The following is a 21736-nucleotide window of genomic DNA, read 5'->3' as shown; positions in this document are numbered from 1 at the left end:
GAACCAAGGTCAACCACAGCAGTTAAGAGCGAGTAAATTGTCCTCTGAATGAATGACGCTAATCCATTAATCACAACTTGGTACTTCGCTCACCCATTCATCACAACTTGGTACGTCGCTTACCCATTCATCACAACTTGGTACTTCGCTCACCCATTCATCACAACTTGGTACTTCGCTCACCCATTCATCACAACTTGGTACGTCGCTTAACCATTCATCACAACTTGGTACTTCGCTCACCCATTCATCACAACTTGGTACTTCGCTCACCCATTCATCACAACTTGGTACTTCGCTCACCCATTCATCACAACTTGGTACTTCGCTTACCCATTCATCACAACTTGGTACTTCGCTCACCCATTCATCACAACTTGGTACTTCGCTCACCCATTCATCACAACTTGGTACTTCGCTCACCATTCATCACAACTTGGTACTTCGCTTACCCATTCATCACAACTTGGTACTTCGCTCACCCATTCATCACAACTTGGTACTTCGCTTACCCATTCATCACAACTTGGTACTTCGCTCACCCATTCATCACAACTTGGTACTTAGCTCACCATTCCACCACTTTTCATGTTTTGTGTGGACCCAAGGAAGAGTTGCTGCTGCTTTCGCTAATGGGGATGCTAATAAAATACCAAAATACCAAATCACACAGCAGTGGGGTGTACCATACCTGCGTAGGGCACGGGGGCGTCTTTGTCCAGGGCCACCAGGGGAGGGTCCAGTAGGACGATATCCATGTTCTCTGTGATTACCCCATGGTACGACGTCTCAATCCATGGCTTGTGTTTGTTCACTACGATAGAGAAAGGAGTGTGTGAAAGAGGGATGGAGAGAGAGAGAGATAGAATGTCAGTCGTGTTTACAGTTGTTGATACATTTCTAGTCTGCATGTAATTACTGGGTGAACTGAGACTGGCTTTGTGAAAAATGAATACAACAGCTTTTCTTTCCTCCCCCAACTGCAACTCCCACTTGGAAATACACACACACACACACACACACACACACACACACACACACACACACACACACACACACACACACACACACACACACACACACACACACACACACACACACACACACACACACACACACCACCTTTCCTGGCAGAGGATCTCCATTCTTTAGTTTTTCTGAGAAACAATCTCATTTTGCTAATCTCCCCTACCTCTTTTCTCTCCCTCTACGTTCTCTCTCAAACATTCCCTGTAGGTCTCAAAGCGCGCCAGGCTTGATCAATGACCACTATTGAACTGCCAGCAGAGCACTACTTCCTGGGCCCAGCCAAAACAAAGTCCATGAGCAGTAGGACGATTAGCACGGCATAATTGAGCAAAGCCCCTGAGGGCCGTGAAGCAGGAGTTTTATATACCATCTCTCTATCAAAGGTAAGGGGTTTTAAAACGGCAACAACAGCCCATTTCCTCCTCAACTCCTTCACTTTCTCACGGAATTCTCTGACTCAGGTGTGAACAGCAATGCCCCAATTCCATCCTGTGATTTCTGTACGAGGAAATTGTTGGTTGTTAACAACACCAAACTAGGGTGTTTTGTGTTTTGTGTGATACACATCCAAGTGAAAATGACCTAAATACATGTGTATCACTTTCTTATAGGTACATTATCCGCCATTCAGTGAAGGAGAAGGAGTGAAAAAAAGTCCACACAACAAACAATTTGTACAGCTGTCTCTAGTGCCACTTCACATTACACAGCCTTTGTCCCTGGGTGTATGTGTAATTACAGCGGGGAACCACTTCAGTAATTCATGGAATCACTACGTCTAAGACTTAAGGCACTGTCAGTATATAAACACAACCAAACATAAGTGTTCTAGTAAGCACCAGAAACTATATATCGTAACAATATTTTAATTCATTGTCAATACATAAATCATAACACAGAATCACAACAGATCAGAAAAGAAGGTACACATTTTGTGTGGTCTCCGATGAAAAATATGTATTTTTGACAATTTGGGATAAAAATTAGGCAGTTGGCCTAGTAGGGCACTGAAGCATACCAACACCACCACACCCGCACCACCACAACTCCAAAACCACCCCAACACCACCACCACCACTCCAATACCACCACAACTCCAATACCACCCCAACACCACCACCACTACACCCCCCCCACTCCAATACCACCACAACACAAATCCAATACCACCACTCTAATACCACCACTCCAACACCACCATCACTTCAATATCACTCCAACACCACCACAACACCACTCCAACACCACCACAACACCTCTCCAACACCACCACCACTACCACACCAATACTCCCACCACCACTCAAAAACCACCCCAAAACCACCAACACTCCAACATCACCACCACTCAACACCATCACCACGCCAACACCACCACAATGTACATTACTGGTGGCTTTGGATTTGAGTTATCTACTTTGTGCATGACACAAGTAATTTTTCCAACAATTGTTTACAGACATATTATTTCACTTATAACTCAGTGTCACAATTCCAGTGGGTCAGACGTTTACATACACTAAGTTGACTGTGCCTTTAAACAGCTCGGAAAATTCCAGAAAATGATGTCATGGCTTTAGAAGCTTCTGATAGGCTAATTGACATAATTTGAGTCAATTGGAGGTGTACCTGTGGATGTATTTCAAGACCTACCTTCAAACTCAGCACCTCTTTGCTTGCCATCATGGGAAAATCAAAAGAAATCAGCCAAGACCTCAGAAATAAAATTGTAGATGTCCACAAGTCTGGTTCATACTTGGGAGCAATTTTCAAAAGCCTAAAGGTACCATGTTCATCTGTACAAACAATAGTACGCAAGTATAAACACCATGGGACCACGCAGCCATCATACCGCTCAGGAAGGAGACGTGTTCTGTCTCCTAGAGATGAACGTACTTTTGTGCGAAAGGTGCAAATCAGTCCCAGAACAACAGCAAAGGACCTTGTGAAGATGCTGGAGGAAACAGGTACAAAAGTATCTATATCCACAGTAAAACGAGTCCGATATCGACATAAACTGAAAGGCCGCTTAGCAAGGAAGAAGCCACTGCTCCAAAACTGGCATAAAAAAGCCAGACTACGGTTTGCAACTGGACATGGGGACAAAGAACGTACTTTTTGGAGAAATGTCCTCTGGTCTGATGAAACAAAAATAGAACTGTTCAGCCATAATGACCATCACTATGTTTGGAGGAAAAAGGGGGAGGCTTGCAAGCCGACGAACACCATCCCAACTGTGAAGAACGGGGGTGGCAGCATCATGTTGTGTGGGGGTGCTTTGATGCAGGAGGGCCTGGTGTACTTCACAAAATAGATGGAATCATGAGGCAGGAAAATTATGTGGATAAATTGAAGAAACATCTCAAGACATCAGCCAGGAAGTTAAAGCTTGGTTGCAAATGGATCTTCCAAATGGACAGTGACCCCAAGCATACTTCCAAAGTTGTGGCAAAATGGCTTAAGGACAACAAAGTCAAGGTATTGGAGTGGCCATCACAAAGCCCTGACCTCAATCCTATAGAAAATGTGTGGGCAGAACTGAAAAAACATGTGCGAGTAAGGAGGCCTACAAACCTGACTCAGTTACACCAGCTCTGTCAGGAGGAATGGGCCAAAAGTCACCCGGCTTATTGTGGGAAGCTTGTGGAAGGCTACCCGAAATGTTTGACCAAAGTTAAACAATTTAAAGGCAATGCTTCCAAATACTAATTGAGTGTATGCAAACGTCTGACCCACTGGGAATGTGATGAAATAAATAAAAGCTGAAATAAATCATTCTCTCTACTATTATTTTGACATTTCACATTCTTAAAATAAATTGGTGATCCTAATTTACCTAACACAGGGAATTTTTACGAGGATTAAATGTCAGGAATTGTGAAAAACTGAGTTTAAATGTATTTGGCTAAGGTGTATGTAAACTTATGACTTCAACTGTATACGCAGGCCACAACCACTACCCTGAGAGCACTTGATTCAGTATATCATGTGGCCCTCAGGTTCATAACCAATCACCATTACCATAAACATTTAACACATCATTGTGATCCCTACAGTGCGGTTGGCTGGTCGTCATTGACCTTGCGTAGGCTTAAACACTAGTATATACTGATTTCTAAGTCAATTTTGTGTAAAATGCCTATTTATCTATATTATTTTTTAATCAGGTCAGTAAATAAATATAAATGACAGTCCCGTTCTCATTTGCTTTTAACAGTACCAAGAATTAGAACAGGTCATGATAGAAATAGTTTTAGTTACTCAGCTCCGTGGTCCTGGAATTCTTTCCTAAACATTTAAATATTTGATGATCTAGTCACATTGGTGGAGTTTAAACACTTGGTCGATGTAAATATCCCATAAGAGAGTAACTGTCTTTAGGACAGCTGTTTATTTAGTTATGACACGTGTGTTTCTTTACGCGATATGTAATTGTACTGTATGTGTGTCTATAGTGTTGTTCAATGTTGTGTTAGTGTATGTAAGTTTTATTTTCTGAAACGTTGTTCCCCCTGCTGCTGTTGGACCAGGTCTCTCTTGATAAATAGATTTTTATCTCAATGAGAGAAAACAGTATATTAAAGGTTAAATAAAATAAAGAACTACATGAAATGCCCAACCCAGCCTCTGATTGAGAGGTTTCCCCTGATAAGAACACCAGTGTGGACTCCGTCCCCATCCTCAGGCATTTAGGCATTTGAAGATGTTGTTGGATCTGCGTGGAGATGTTTGTCTTCTACCTCTCCAGCCTGAAGGGTTTAGGCTGTCACTAATATGATGTATGTTTTAAGAAACATGAGAGAGAGCCCTTGGGGGACTCGTCGCACCTGCAACCTCAATTTGAAAAAGCAAACACCTTCATTGGGTACTTCTGGCAGTGCTTAAATGCCATGTGATAACATCTGTTTGTGAATGGAGGGAAGTTGATTCACCACCTCGCTAAAACTCATGCCTGTCTTGGGAAAACACGATTACCAAAGGTAGAGAGCTTCTTCTTCTTTTTTTTGTTATATCTTGAGAATATGTCAGAAATTAATGTGCTGCTCCTTTTTTCTCTCTCGCTGCTTGTTTGATTTAACCTGGCTTTGTTATTTGCTTTTTTTTTTAGACCTGAGCAGAAATTCAAATACCCTGACCTTTCTGGCAGCGCGCTCCACTAGATAAAACCAGACGGGATCTTTGTGGGAATGCTTTGGACACAGCTATCCTCTGAGACACAGGATCTTACATCAGACTCCACAGAGAGCAACACATCGAGAACAACTGAAAGCAACACGATGGGGTGCATATGAACAGCATTCAAAGACACTGTGCTCTAAACAAGAGCCCCGTGCTCTGAGCAAAAATGTCACAAAAGTGGCATGTTCTCCACAGAAGACTGGTTATCTCTACAAAGCAACGAAATAAGCAACAAACAACTCTAGACACAAACATGTGCCCTATGGTCTAGACTAGACACACTCCATGCTGGACAGATGCACAACAGTACGAGATCTTTGTTGCCGTATTATTTGTTATAATGCTTTTAACAATTTCAATGAAAAAATAGTAAGGCAATAAAGAGCTTTGACCAACCCAGAGCAGTGACCAACCCAGAGCAGTGACCAACCCAGAGCAGTGACCAACCCAGAGCAGTGACCAACCCAGAGCAGTGACCAACCCAGAGCAGTGACCCAGAGCAGTGACCAACCCAGAGCAGTGACCAACCCAGAGCAGTGACCCAGAGCAGTGACCAACCCAGAGCAGTGACCCAGAGCAGTGACCAACCCAGAGCAGTGACCAACCCAGAGCAGTGACCCAGAGCAGTGACCAACCCAGAGCAGTGACCAACCCAGAGCAGTGACCAACCCAGAGCAGTGACCAACCCAGAGCAGTGACCCAGAGCAGTGACCAACCCAGAGCAGTGACCCAGAGCAGTGACCAACCCAGAACAGTGACCAACCCAGAGCAGTGACCAACCCAGAGCAGTGACCAACCCAGAGCAGTGACCAATCCAGAGCAGTGACCAACCCAGAGCAGTGACCAACCCAGAGCAGTGACCAACCCAGAGCAGTGACCAACCCAGAGCAGTATGCCCTGAATCTATTCCACATCAGTGTGTTTATGAAGCGCTGGTCCTTTTTTATCCAATGGTTTTTCAAAGTACTAGCATATCTGCACATAATAAGAGTGATTAGGCCACCGGTTTTCATGTGTCCATTCAGGAGCAGTCTGAGAGCAGACACTGTATGGAGGAGCCATAGGCCCAAAGTGCTGTGTGATTATGATAGGCCTGAGTAATGTTGAGAAGGGAGGAGCTGTGGAGGAAATAGATCGTGTAGATATCACAGACCTATTTCAACCAAGCTGCTATCATAGAGTCATACATTGACAAAGGTGTATTGACCCAATTTAATTCACATTTATAATAGAATTGATAGTACATTGTCATAATAATAGCTTTCCCATGTCATTTCACCTTATCATTAATGAGGGGTAGTTTAAGGGCACTGAATATATTTTTAAATGATTTCCCAGTGGATGGAGGGAATAGAGTCGTCCTACAGGCCCTACAGGCTAATGCGATCCTGTCGAGGTGAGGTTTAGAACATACACACCTGACCTTTTACACCCTTGCTCGTTGCCGTGACAATTACTCGCCGCCATTTCACCGCTAATTAAGCCGGCAGAGTCATGGATTTGACTCAAAACATCACTCCCGGCATTGCCGTAACGCCTGATTAATTTCTGACTGTGGTGGGGATGGTCAGATGGTGCGCTCGCGAGGCTGGTGCATGCAACTCATCGGGCAAGCGGAGGAAGCTGAAGACCCCGTAAGGCAGATGGGAGGAGAAGATAAACAGTTGTAAATAAAAAATAACTCTGTAGGAAATGAAACTGTGATAGATAAGGTCAATACAGGAGGCTGTGATGAATGTATCAGCCTAACGAAAAGGAAGCGCTGCAGAGACAGTTAGCCATTATGGACACTAACAGGCAATTACAGTAACTATCTTAACCCTACTTATTCTCCCCCGTCTCTATCCCTCAGCACTAGCCAATTTCTCTTTTCCCCGCCCCTTCTAAAATCTCTTTTTCCCTCCCTCTTCCCTTAATGCTAATTTTCCCCTGTTTTCTCTCAATTCAATTCAAGGGCTTTATTGCCGTGGGAAACATATGTTAACATTGCCAAAGCAAGTGAAGTAGATAATAAACAAGTGAAATAAACAATAAAAATGTACAGTAAATATTACACTCACAGAAGTTCCCAAAGAATGAAGACATTTCAAATGTCATATTACAGTGTTGTAACGATGTTTAAAGTAAAAAATTGAAAATAAATAAACATAAATCTGGGTTGCATATTCAGTGGTGTTTGTTCTTCACTGGTTGCACTTTGTGGCACTTTGTGGCAACAGGTCACAAATCTTGCTGCTGTGATGGCACACTGTGGAATTTCACCCAATAGATATGGGAGGTTATCAAAATTGGATTTGTTTTCGAATTCTTTGTGGATCTGTGTAATTTGAGGGAAATATGTGTCTCTAATATGGTCATAAATTTGGCAGGAGGTTAGGAAGTGCAGCTCAGTTTCCACCTCATTTTGTGGGCAGTGTGCACATAGCCTGTTTTCTCTTGAGAGCCAGGTCTGCCTACGGCAGCCTTTCTAAATAGCAAGGCTATGCTCACTGAGTCTGTACATAGTCAAAGATTTCCTTAAGTTTGGGTCAGTCACAGTAGTCAGGTATTCTGCTACTGTGTACTCTCTGTTTAGGGCCAGTTTAGTTTGCTCTGTTTTTTTGTTGTTAATTCTTTCCAATATGTCAAGTAATTATCTTTTTGTTTTCTCATAATTTGGTTGGATCTAATTGTGTTGCTGTCCGGGGGCTCTGTGGGGTCTGTTTGTGTTTGTGAGCCCCAGGACCAGCTTGCTTAGGTGGTTCTTCTCCAGGTTCATCTCTCTGTAGGTGATGGCTTTGTTATGGAAGGTTTGGGAATCGCTTCCTTTCAGATGGTTGTGGAATTTAACAGCTCTTTTCTGGATTTTGATAATTAGCAGGTATCGGACTAATTCTGCTCTGCATGCATTATTGGCTGTTTTACATTGTACATCGAGGATATTTTTGCAGAATTCTGCATAGAGAGTCTCAATTTGGTGTTTGCCTCATTTTGTGAATTATTGGTTGGTGAGCGGAACCCCAGACCTCACAACCATAAAGGGCAATGGGTTCTATAACTGATTCAAGTATTTTTTGCCAGATCCTAAATGGGATGTCAAATTTGATGTTCCTTTTGATGGCATAAAAGGCCCTTCTTGCCTTGTCCGTCAGCTCGTTCACAGCTTTGTGGAAGTTACCTGTGGCGCTGATGTTTAGGCTGAGGTATGTATCGTTTTTTGTTAGTTCTAGAGCAAAGGTGTCTAGATGGAATTTGCATTTTTGGTCCTGGCAACTGGATCTTTTCTGGGTCACCATTATTTTTCTCTTACTGAGATTTACTGTTACGGCCCAGGTCTGACAGAATCTGTGATCTACGTAGGTGCTGCTGTAGGCCCTCCTTGGTTGGGGACAGAAGCATCAAATGATCAGCTGAAATTAACACGATGGGAGACAGAGAACTGGTTTCAAGCGCAGGGCGCAGCAGGCGTTTATTGGTAAAGGACCACAGGAGGAGGCAGGTAGCTGGTTCCAGGGGCAGGCAGAAGGTCATACACAGGGGGTCCAAAAAGGCAACAGTACAGGCATGGAAACGGCTAGTAAAGTTGTCTAGGAGATCAGGCAATAGGTTGAAAACAGGAAACCCGATAGGCTAAAGTACAGGGAGGGAATAGACAAAAGGAGTTGTTAGTGAGGCAGGCCAAAACTGTCATACACGGGAGGATTACATTACAGGAAAAACAGAGCTCCGAATAGAAGTGTCACAAAACAAACAATACGTCACAATAATGGGGTGCAAATAACTGAACTAAATAGGGTGTGATAATGACATACAGGTGTGTGAACAGGTGATCAGAATTCAGGTGATTGGGGTCTGGAGAGTGAGCTGCGTTCAGAGGATCTATGTGTTTGAGAGTGTGAGCTGGAAAGTGGACTGGAAAGTGAGCTGCGTTCAGAGGATCTATGTGTTTGAGAGTGTGAGCTGGAAAGTGGACTGGAAAGTGAGCTGCGTTCAGAGGATCTATGTGTTTGAGAGTGTGAGCTGGAAAGTGGACTGGAAAGTGAGCTGCGTTCAGTGGATCTACGTATTTGAGAGTTTGACTTGGCAGCAGACGTTACATCAGCAAACAGTAGACATTTGACTTCAGATTCCAGTAGGGTGATGCCAGGTGCTGCAGACTGTGCCCTCGCCAATTTGTTGATATAATGGTGAAGAGGGTGGGGCTTAAGTTGCATCCCTGTCTCACGGCCCAGTGGAAAGAAATGTGTATGTTTTTTGCCTATTTTAACTGCACGCTTGTTGTTTGCGTACATGGATTTAATAATGTCTCATGTTTTTCCCCCAAACACAGTGTTTCCATCCATTTGTATAGCAGACCATCATGCCAAATTGAGTCAAAAGCTTTTTTGGAATCAACATAGCATGAGAAGACTTTGCCTATACTTTGGTTTGTTTGTCAATTAAGGTGTGCAGGGTGAATACGTGGTCTGTCGTACAGTAATTTGGTAAAAAGCCAATTTGACATTTGTTCAGTACATTGTTTTCACTGAGGAAATGTAGAAGTCTGCTGTAAATAATAATGCAGAGGATTTTTCCAAGGATGCTATTGACGTATATCCCATGGTAGCTATTGAGGTCACATTTGTGGATTGGGGTGATCAGTCATTGGTTCCAAATATTGGTGAAGATGCCAGAGCTACGGATGATGTTAAAGAGTTTAAGTATAGCCAAATGGAATATATGGTCTGTATATTTTATAATTTAATTGAGGATACCATCAACACCACATGCCTTTTTGGGTTGGAGGGTTTGTATTTTTCCTGTAATTCATTCAATGTAATTGGAGAATTCAAGATTTGTATTTGATCATGTATATGTTATTGCTGGTTGTTCTTTGTTATATGGCCATCATCTTTCAGTTTTATGTTTGAAATGGTTAGATTTCATAGGGTAGCTGAGAGGTCAAATATGTGACCGACTGGCTCAAATCGGTCTTATTGTAGCAACATTTGAAATGGTGCTTTTTACATTGGATAAAAGTAGAGACTCTGAGCTAGAAAATGAAAATCACTTTTGAGAAAATACCCTTTGAATATTTTGATACTACTACTGGAGAGCCCTTCTTTGTCTTCACCCATTCAGAATCATTCACACCCTCTTAAGGTTTAGCCCCACTCATCTCTTTAAGGGTTGATCCAAGCTTTGATCCAAGCATTCTGTACTAACAACAGCAGTCAAGCCCCAAAGCAAACATGCTAGCTACATCCAGACACAAATGAGAGGACAGCTCACTCAACATTACTCGCCTTAGAAGAGCTGGTTAGGCTGTTATGTTATCCAGAGTGTTGGTGACTGCAACTGTGCTGTCAGATGATCTGTTTGTATATTCAGAGCGTTTTGCTCTCGGATCGCTCAGAGCGCACACTGGACGCTCTGGCCAATGAGTAGGTTTGATCTGAATGTTCTGACCGCAAAAATGGAAGAGTCAAGTGGAAGGGGGAAAAAGTCAGGAACTTGTCCATCAATAGAACCAATAGAATGCTATATATATGTATGGGGGATACAACCATCCCAGCTCTGCATATTTAGCTGCTAAGAGACAGAATCAATCAATAATGTGTTTTGATACTGTCCATATGTAGCTTGTTTTTGGTTGCAGGTTCAGGAATGGCTAAAGAATTGTAACATTTACCTGGAGCTAACTATGCAAATAGCACTGCTGGATGATTTGAAAAGTCATAATCAGTTGATCAATAATATAATAATACTTTTAGCAACAAAAACAATGATTTAATTTACAATCTGTAGATACTATGAGAATAGAAAGGTTCAAAACTTTTGTGAAACATAACACCACATTTAAAGAATATATGGCAAATAGAAACTGGATGGTGTTAAGAGATAGATGGGAGGGTTGAGTGGAGCTGAAGGGTGGGACTAAAAACAAAAAGATAACTCATGTAAAATATACTGGGTCCGTGAAATGTATATAGGTTCAGAACTTTTGTGAAACAGCACAATTAAAAATATATGGGAAATAGAAATCAAATCCGGATAGTCTTCAGAGATAGATGGGAGGGGTTGAGGAAAGCTGAAGGATGGGATTAAAACTATACAAAAGAGAACTATTGTAAAATACATTTTGTCCATAAAAGGTATATACAGTCGTGGTCAAAATTTGAGAATGACACAAATATTAATTTTCACAAAGTCTGCTGCCTCAGTTTGTATGATGGCAATTTGCATATACTCCAGAATATTATGAAGAGTGATCAGATGAATTGCAATTAATTGCAAAGTCCCTCTTTGCCATGCAAATGAACTGAATCCCCCCAAAAAACATTCCCACTGCATTTCAGCCCTGCCAAAAAAGGACCAGCTGCCATCATGTCAGTGATTCTCTCGTTAACACAGGTGTGAGTGTTGACGAGGACAAGACTGGAGATCACTCTGTCATGCTGATTGAGTAAGTCGAATAACAGACTGGAAGCTGCAAAAGGAGGGCGGTGCTTGGAATCTTTGTTCATCCTCTATCAACCATGGTTACCTGCAAGGAAACATGTGCAGTCATCATTGCTTTGCACAAAAGGGCTTCACAGGCAAGGATATTGCTGCCAGTAAGATTGCACCTAAATCAACCATTTATTGGATCATCAAGAATATCAAGGAGAGCGGTTCAATTGTTGTGAAGAAGGCTTCAGGGTGCCCATGAAAGTCCAGAAAGATCCAGGACCGTCTCCTAAAGTTGATTCAGCTGTGGGATCGGGGCACCACCAGTACAGAACTTGCTCAGGAATGGCAGCAGTCAGGTGTGAGTGCATCTGCACGTACAGTGAGGCGAAGACTTTTGGAGGATGGCCTGGTGTCAAGAAGGGCAGCAAAGAAGCCACTTAATGCTTGTAATTATGAAATAATTATAAAAAATTCCATAGTAACATCTGACAAAAATATCTAGACACTGAAGCAGCAAACTTTGTGAAAATTAATATTTGCGTCATTCTCAAAACTGTTGGCCACGACTGTAGTATGAATAAGCTGGAAGTAGAAGCCTTATTGTTGTTGTCCATTAGTTTACTCCAATTAGGGGAAGGGTAGTAGGGTTAGAGGAAAATAATAAAGGGACATGTATTTTTTTTTAAACATACAATATCAGTCAAAAGTTTGGACACACCTACTCATCCAAGAGCTTTTCTTTATTTTTGACTCTTTTCTACAATGTAGAATATTAGTGAAGACATCAAAACTATGAAATAACACATATGGAATCATGAAGTAACCAAATCTAAATATATTTTATATTCTATAAACTAGCCACACTTTGCCTTGCACACTCTTGGCATTCTCTAAACTAGATGGGATGGTGTATCGCTGCAGAATACTGTGGTAGCCATGCTGGTTAAGTATGCCTTGAATTCTAAATAAATCACTGACACTGTCACCAGCAAAGCACCACCACACTATCACACCTCCTCCTCCATGTTTCACGTTGGGAACCACACATGCAGAGATCATCCGTTCACCTACTCTGCGTCTCACAAAGACAAGGCGGGTGAAACCAGAAATCTCACCTTTGAACTCATCAGACCAAAGGACAGATTTCCAATGGTCTATTGTCCATTGCTCGTATTGCTTGACCCAAGCAAGTCTCTTTTTCTTATTGGTGTCCTTTAGTAGTGGTTTCTTTGCAGCAATTTGACCATGAAGGCCTGATTCATGCAGTCTACTCTGAACAGTTGATGTTGTCTGTTACTTGAACTCTGTGAAGCATTTATTTGGGCTGCAATTTCTGAGGCTGGTAACTCTGATGAACTTATCCTCTGCAGCAGAAGTAACTCTGGGTCTTCCTTTCCTGTGGCGGTCCTCATGAGAGCCAGTGTCATCATAGCGTTTGATGATTTTTGTGACTGCACTTGAAGAAATGTTCCGTATTGACTGACATTCATGTCTTAAGGTAACCATGGACTGTTGTTTCACTTTGCTTATTTGAGCTGTTCTCGCCATAATATGGACTTAAACTTTTACCATATAAGGCTATCTTCTGTATACCACCCCTACCATGTCACAACACAATTGATTGGCTCAAATGCATTAAGAAGGAAAGAAATTCAACAAATTAACTTTTAACAAGGGACACTTGTTAATTGAAATGCATTCCAGGTGACTACCTCATGAAGCTGGTTGAGAAAATCCCAAGAGTGTGCAAACCGGTCATCAAAGCAAAGGGTGGCTACTTTGAAGAATCTAAAATCGATTAACATTGATTAACACTATTTTTGTTTACTACATGATTCCATATGTGTTATTTCATAGTTTTGATGTCTTCATTTTTAGTCTACAATTAATAAAATAGTACAAATAAAGAAAAACCCTTGAATGAGTAGGTGTGTCAAAACCTTTGACTGTTACTGTATATATTTACAAAACATATATGTGGGGGATTCAAAATGATGCATAGTATTATATTGATGGAGGCTACAATCTATCTGCAATATTAAAGCTGATCTACCCTCTAAAAAAAATTATGTATCTCCTCTCTGAACACCTTTTGCCTCACAAAGCAACATGACAGAAAACATGCCGGTGTCAGCAGTCGGGAGGTGAGGGGCGTGTTTTTTGTATCCTAAAGAATGAGGGGAACGAAGGGAGGAAGGGTAAACAAAGATAAAAAGATTATAGTTGTCGGCACGTTCAGCAAATAAATCTGACAGCAGTGTTTTGGTAGTCTGGAAGAAAAAAAGATCCTCATTACTCAACCAGCACACAGCCAAGGTGACTGCTCTCTACACCTGGCTGTTACTGCACCTGTCACCCCAAGGCCACCACCACACACCTGTCCCTCTCGGACTCTAACCTGCTCACCTCCAACACACAGATAAATAACATGTCTGGTACACTGTCTGGGAAATCATACATGGAGGAGTCACAGAAAATTGGCCATCTAAATGTCTGAAACAGTCTGAATGTCCTCTAAGACTAACTTGGCGTTACTTTTGGTGAGTCCTATGATTCATCTGATGTATTTTCACCATTTTCTCCTACAGACATCCAAAGACAATTGGAAGACTACAATTCAGAGTATTGATTCAGTTTTCTGGCTGTATCACAGGTGTTACGCCAGACTGTCAGGATTTACTTTCAATACTGTGTGTTTTCTGGTGGTAGCCTCAGACAAGGTGAGTTTCTGGGCATTGTCACTGTGCCAGATTCCTCCCTGTGTGGTGATGGTGGTGGTAGAGTTACTGGTTTTACTCCAGGGGTAGAATGGGTTGAAGAACACTCAGACACCTGCTGTGACCTGCTGTCCCGGTCAACTCTTGCTAAATCAATTCAATATTTAAATCTAAACCAAGCGTGATCCAACCCTGAGTTAACTCTGAGGTGGGCTAACCCTGGGATAACACTGAGGTGGGCTAACCTTGAGATAACACTGAGGTGGGCTAACCCTGAGATAACACTGAGGTGGGCTAACCCTGAGATAACACTGAGGTGGGCTAACCCTGAGATAACACTGAGGTGGGCTAACCCTGAGATAACACTGAGGTGGGCTAACCCTGAGATAACTCTGAGGTAGGCTAACCCTGAGATAACACTGAGGTGGGCTAACCCTGAGATAACTCTGAGGTGGGCTAACCCTGAGATAACTCTGAGGTGGGCTAAACCTGAGATAACACTGAGGTGGGCTAACCCTGAGATAACTCTGAGGTGGGCTAACCCTGAGATAACTCTGAGGTGGGCTAACCCTGAGATAACACTGAGGTGGGCTAACCCTGAGATAACACTGAGGTGGGCTAACCCTGAGATAACTCTGAGGTGGGCTAACCCTGAGATAACACTGAGGTGGGCTAACCCTGAGATAACACTGAGGTGGGCTAACCCTGAGATAACACTGAGGTGGGCTAACCCTGAGATAACTCTGAGGTGGGCTAACCCTGAGATAACTCTGAGGTGGGCTAACCCTGAGATAACACTGAGGTGGGCTAACCCTGAGATAACTCTGAGGTGGGCTAACACTGAGATAACTCTGAGGTGGGCTAACCCTGAGATAACTCTGAGGTGGGCTAACCCTGAGATAACACTGAGGTGGGCTAACCCTGAGATAACACTGAGGTGGGCTAACCCTGAGATAACTCTGAGGTGGGCTAACCCTGAGATAACTCTGAGGTGGGCTAACCCTGAGATAACACTGAGGTGGGCTAACCCTGAGATAACACTGAGGTGGGCTAACCCTGAGATAACACTGAGGTGGGCTAACCCTGAGATAACACTGAGGTGGGCTAACCCTGAGATAACTCTGAGGTGGGCTAACCCTGAGATAACACTGAACCCTGAGATAACACTGAGGTGGGCTAACCCTGAGATAACACTGAACCCTGAGATAACACTGAGGTGGGCTAACCCTGAGATAACACTGAGATAACTCTGAGGTGGGCTAACCCTGAGATAACTCTGAGGTGGGCTAACCCTGAGATAACACTGAGGTGGGCTAACCCTGAGATAACTGAGGTGGGCTGAGAACCCTGAGATAACTCTGAGGTGGGCTAACCCTGAGATAACACTGAACCCTGAGATAACACTGAGGTGGGCTAACCCTGAGATAACAGGTGGGCTAACCCTGAGGTGGGCTAACCCTGAGATAACTCTGGGTGGGCTAACCCTGAGATAACTCTGAGGTGGGCTAACCCTGAGATAACTCTGAGGTGGGCTAACCCTGAGATAACACTGAGGTGGGCTAACCCTGAGATAACTCTGAGGTGGGCTAACCCTGAGATAACTCTGAGGTGGGCTAACCCTGAGATAACTCTGAGGTGGGCTAACCCTGAGATAACTCTGTGGTGGGCTAACCCTGAGATAACTCTGAGGTGGGCTAACCCTGAGATAACACTGAGGTGGGCTAACCCTGAGATAACTGAGATAACTCTGAGGTGGGCTAACCCTGAGATAACTCTGAGGTGGGCTAACCCTGAGATAACTCTGAGGTGGGCTAACCCTGAGATAACTCTGAGGTGGGCTAACCCTGAGATAACACTGAGGTGGGCTAACCCTGAGATAACACTGAGGTGGGCTAACCCTGAGATAACTCTGAGGTGGGCTAACCCTGAGATAACTCTGAGGTGGGCTAACCCTGAGATAACTCTGAGGTGGGCTAACCCTGAGATAACTCTGAGGTGGGCTAACCCTGAGATAACACTGAGGTGGGCTAACCCTGAGATAACACTGAGATAACTCTGTGGGCTAACCCTGAGATAACTCTGAGGTGGGCTAACCCTGAGATAACACTGAGGTGGGCTAACCCTGAGATAACTCTGAGGTGGGCTAACCCTGAGATAACACTGAGGTGGGCTAACCCTGAGATAACACTGAGGTGGGCTAACCCTGAGATAACTCTGAGGTGGGCTAACCCTGAGATAACACTGAGATAACACTGTGGGCTAACCCTGAGATAACTCTGAGGTGGGCTAACCCTGAGATAACTCTGAGGTGGGCTAACCCTGAGATAACTCTGAGGTGGGCTAACCCTGAGATAACACTGAGGTGGGCTAACCCTGAGATAACACTGAGGTGGGCTAACCCTGAGATAACTGAGATAACTCTGAGGTGGGCTAACCCTGAGATAACTCTGAGGTGGGCTAACCCTGAGATAACACTGAGGTGGGCTAACCCTGAGATAACACTGAGGTGGGCTAACCCTGAGATAACACTGAGGTGGGCTAGATAACCTGAGGTGGGCTGAGATAACACTGAGGTGGGCTAACCCTGAGATAACACTGAGGTGGGCTAACCCTGAGATAACCTGAGATAACTGAGGTGGGCTAACCCTGAGATAACTAAACCCTGAGATAACACTGAGGTGGGCTAACCCTGAGATAACTCTGAGGTGGGCTAACCCTGAGATAACACTGAGGTGGGCTAACCCTGAGATAACTCTGAGGTGGGCTAACCCTGAGATAACACTGAGGTGGGCTAACCCTGAGATAACACTGAGGTGGGCTAACCCTGAGATAACTCTGAGGTGGGCTAACCCTGAGATAACACTGAGGTGGGCTAACCCTGAGATAACTCTGAGGTGGGCTAACCCTGAGATAACACTGAGGTGAGATAACACTGCTAACCCTGAGATAACTAACTGAGATAACACTGTGGGCTAACCCTGAGATAACTCTGAGGTGGGCTAACCCTGAGATAACACTGAGGTGGGCTAACCCTGAGATAACTGAGATAACTGAGGTGGGCTAACCCTGAGATAACTCTGAGGTGGGCTAACCCTGAGATAACTCTGAGGTGGGCTAACCCTGAGATAACACTGAGGTGGGCTAACCCTGAGATAACTCTGAGGTGGGCTAACCCTGAGATAACTCTGAGGTGGGCTAACCCTGAGATAACACTGAGGTGGGCTAACCCTGAGATAACACTGAGGTGGGCTGAGATAACTCTGGTGGGCTAACCCTGAGATAACTCTGAGATAACACTGTGGGCTAACCCTGAGATAACACTGAGGTGGGCTAACCCTGAGATAACACTGAGGTGGGCTAACCCTGAGATAACACTGAGGTGGGCTAACCCTGAGATAACTCTGAGGTGGGCTAACCCTGAGATAACTGAGGTGGGCTAACCCTGAGATAACACTGAGGTGGGCTAACCCTGAGATAACACTGAGGTGGGCTAACCCTGAGATAACACTGAGGTGGGCTAACCCTGAGATAACACTGAGGTGGGCTAACCCTGAGATAACACTGAGGTGGGCTAACCCTGAGATAACACTGAGATAACACTGAGGTGGGCTAACCCTGAGATAACTCTGAGGTGGGCTAACCCTGAGATAACACTGAGGTGGGCTAACCCTGAGATAACACTGAGGTGGGCTAACCCTGAGATAACTCTGAGGTGGGCTAATAACCTGAGGTGGGCTAACCCTGAGATAACACTGGGCTAACCCTGAGATAACACTGAGGTGGGCTAACCCTGAGATAACTCTGAGGTGGGCTAACCCTGAGATAACACTGAGGTGGGCTAACCCTGAGATAACACTGAGGTGGGCTAACCCTGAGATAACTCTGAGGTGGGCTAACCCTGAGATAACTCTGAGGTGGGCTAACCCTGAGATAACTCTGAAACCCTGAGATAACACTGAGGTGGGCTAACCCTGAGATAACTACTGAGGTGGGCTAACCCTGAGATAACTCTGAGGTGGGCTAACCCTGAGATAACACTGAGGTGGGCTAACCCTGAGATAACTCTGAGGTGGGCTAACCCTGAGGTGGATGAGATAACACTGAGGTGGGCTAACCCTGAGATAACTCTGAGGTGGGCTAACCCTGAGATAACACTGAGGTGGGCTAACCCTGAGATAACTCTGAGGTGGGCTAACCCTGAGATAACTGAGGTGGGCTGAGATAACTCTGTGGGCTAACCCTGAGATAACTCTGAGGTGGGCTAACCCTGAGATAACTCTGAGGTGGGCTAACCCTGAGATAACACTGAGGTGGGCTAACCCTGAGATAACACTGAGGTGGGCTAACCCTGAGATAACTCTGAGGTGGGCTAACCCTGAGATAACACTGAGGTGGGCTAACCCTGAGATAACTCTGAGGTGGGCTAACCCTGAGATAACTCTGAGGTGGGCTAACCCTGGGATAACACTGAGGTGGGCTAACCCTGGGATAACACTGAGGTGGGCTAACCCTGAGATAACACTGAGGTGGGCTAACCCTGAGATAACACTGAGGTGGGCTAACCCTGGGATAACACTGAGGTGGGCTAACCCTGGGATAACACTGAGGTGGGCTAACCCTGGGATAACACTGAGGTGGGCTAACCCTGGGATAACACTGAGGTGGGCTAACCCTGAGTTAACTCTGAGGTGGGCTAACCCTGAGATAACACTGAGGTGGGCTAACCCTGAGATAACACTGAGGTGGGCTAACCCTGGGATAACACTGAGGTGGGCTAACCCTGGGATAACACTGAGGTGGGCTAACCCTGAGATAACACTGAGGTGGGCTAAACCTGAGATAACTCTGAGGTGGGCTAACCCTGGGATAACACTGAGGTGGGCTAACCCTGGGATAACACTGAGGTGGGCTAACCCTGAGATAACACTGAGGTGGGCTAACCCTGAGATAACACTGAAGTGGGCTAACCCTGGGATAACACTGAGGTGGGCTAACCCTGAGATAACACTGAGGTGGGCTAACCCTGGGATAACACTGAGGTGGGCTAACCCTGAGATAACACTGAGGTGGGCTAACCCTGAGATAACACTGAGGTGGGCTAACCCTGGGATAACACTGAGGTGGGCTAACCCTGAGATAACTAAACCCTGAGATAACTCTGAGGGGGCTAACCCTGAGATAACACTGAGGTGGGCTAACCCTGAGATAACACTGAGGTGGGCTAACCCTGAGATAACACTGAGGTGGGCTAACCCTGAGATAACTCTGAGGTGGGCTAACCCTGAGATAACACTGAGGTGGGCTAACCCTGAGATAACTCTGAGGTGGGCTAACCCTGAGATAACACTGAGGTGGGCTAACCCTGAGATAACTCTGAGGTGGGCTAACCCTGAGATAACACTGAGGTAACCCTGAGATAACTGAGGTGGGCTAACCCTGAGATAACTCTGAGGTGGGCTAACCCTGAGATAACTCTGAGGTGGGCTAACCCTGAGATAACACTGAGGTGGGCTAACCCTGAGATAACACTGAGGTGGGCTAACCCTGAGATAACTCTGAGGTGGGCTAACCCTGAGATAACTCTGAGGTGGGCTAACCCTGAGATAACACTGAGGTGGGCTAACCCTGAGATAACTCTGAGGTGGGCTAACCCTGAGATAACTGAGATAATAACTCTGAGGTGGGCTAACCCTGGGATAACACTGAGGTGGGCTAACCCTGGGATAACACTGAGGTGGGCTAACCCTGGGATAACACTGAGGTGGGCTAACCCTGAGATAACACTGAGGTGGGCTAACCCTGAGATAACACTGAGGTGGGCTAACCCTGGGATAACACTGAGGTGGGCTAACCCTGGGATAACACTGAGGTGGGCTAACCCTGAGATAACACTGAGGTGGGCTAACCCTGGGATAACACTGAGGTGGGCTAACCCTGAGTTAACTCTGAGGTGGGCTAACCCTGAGATAACACTGAGGTGGGCTAACCCTGAGATAACACTGAGGTGGACTAACCCTGGGATAACACTGAGGTGGGCTAACCCTGGGATAACACTGAGGTGGGCTAACCCTGAGATAACACTGAGGTGGGCTAAACCTGAGATAACTCTGAGGTGGGCTAACCCTGGGATAACACTGAGGTGGGCTAACCCTGGGATAACACTGAGGTGGGCTAACCCTGAGATAACACTGAGGTGGGCTAACCCTGAGATAACACTGAAGTGGGCTAACCCTGGGATAACACTGAGGTGGGCTAACCCTGAGATAACACTGAGGTGGGCTAACCCTGGGATAACACTGAGGTGGGCTAACCCTGAGATAACACTGAGGTGGGCTAACCCTGAGATAACACTGAGGTGGGCTAACCCTGGGATAACACTGAGTTGGGCTAACCCTGAGATAACTCTGAGGTGGGCTAACCCTGAGATAACACTGAGGTGGGCTAACCCTGAGATAACACTGAGGTGGGCTAACCCTGAGATAACACTGAGGTGGGCTAACCCTGAGATAACTCTGAGGTGGGCTAACCCTGAGATAACACTGAGGTGGGCTAACCCTGAGATAACACTGAAGTGGGCTAACCCTGGGATAACACTGAGGTGGGCGAACCCTGAGTTAACTCTGAGGTGGGCTAACCCTGAGATAACACTGAGGTGGGCTAACCCTGAGATAACACTGAGGTGGGCTAACCCTGAGATAACACTGAGGTGGGCTAACCCTGAGATAACACTGAGGTGGGCTAACCCTGAGAAAACACTGAGGTGGGCTAACCCTGAGATAACACTGAGGTGGGCTAACCCTGAGATAACTCTGAGGTGGGCTAACCCTGGGATAACACTGAGGTGGGCTAACCCTGGGATAACACTGAGGTGGGCTAACCCTGAGATAACTCTGAGGTGGGCTAACCCTGAGTTAACTCTGAGGTGGGCTAACCCTAAGATAACACTGAGGTGGGCTAACCCTGAGATAACACTGAAGTGGGCTAACCCTGGGATAACACTGAGGTGGGCGAACCCTGAGTTAACTCTGAGGTGGGCTAACCCTGAGATAACACTGAGGTGGGCTAACCCTGAGATAACACTGAGGTGGGCTAACCCTGAGATAACACTGAGGTGGGCTAACCCTGAGAAAACACTGAGGTGGGCTAACCCTGAGATAACACTGAGGTGGGCTAACCCTGAGATAACACTGAGGTGGGCTAACCCTGAGATAACTCTGAGGTGGGCTAACCCTGGGATAACACTGAGGTGGGCTAACCCTGGGATAACACTGAGGTGGGCTAACCCTGGGATAACACTGAGGTGGGCTAACCCTGAGTTAACTCTGAGGTGGGCTAACCCTGGGATAACACTGAGGTGGGCTAACCCTGAGTTAACACTGAGGTGGGCTAACCCTGGGATAA

At 45.3% G+C, this 21736-nt stretch overlaps 1 protein-coding gene across 1 annotated transcript in view; it reads right to left on the bottom strand.

Annotated features, from left to right (window-relative positions):
• LOC115126092 (calsyntenin-2-like) overlaps positions 1-21736 on the bottom strand; it is a 546721-nt gene that overhangs the window by 332699 nt on the left and 192286 nt on the right. The window contains exon 2 of the mRNA XM_065024315.1: positions 692-814. Within this exon, the coding sequence (XP_064880387.1) occupies positions 692-814 (123 nt within the window). The remainder of the gene's footprint in view (positions 1-691; positions 815-21736) is intronic.

The sequence above is a fragment of the Oncorhynchus nerka genome, linkage group LG11 (genome assembly GCF_034236695.1).
Source record: "Oncorhynchus nerka isolate Pitt River linkage group LG11, Oner_Uvic_2.0, whole genome shotgun sequence".
NCBI classification, from domain to species: domain Eukaryota; kingdom Metazoa; phylum Chordata; class Actinopteri; order Salmoniformes; family Salmonidae; genus Oncorhynchus; species Oncorhynchus nerka.
This window is presented reverse-complemented; position numbering and strand designations above follow the sequence as displayed.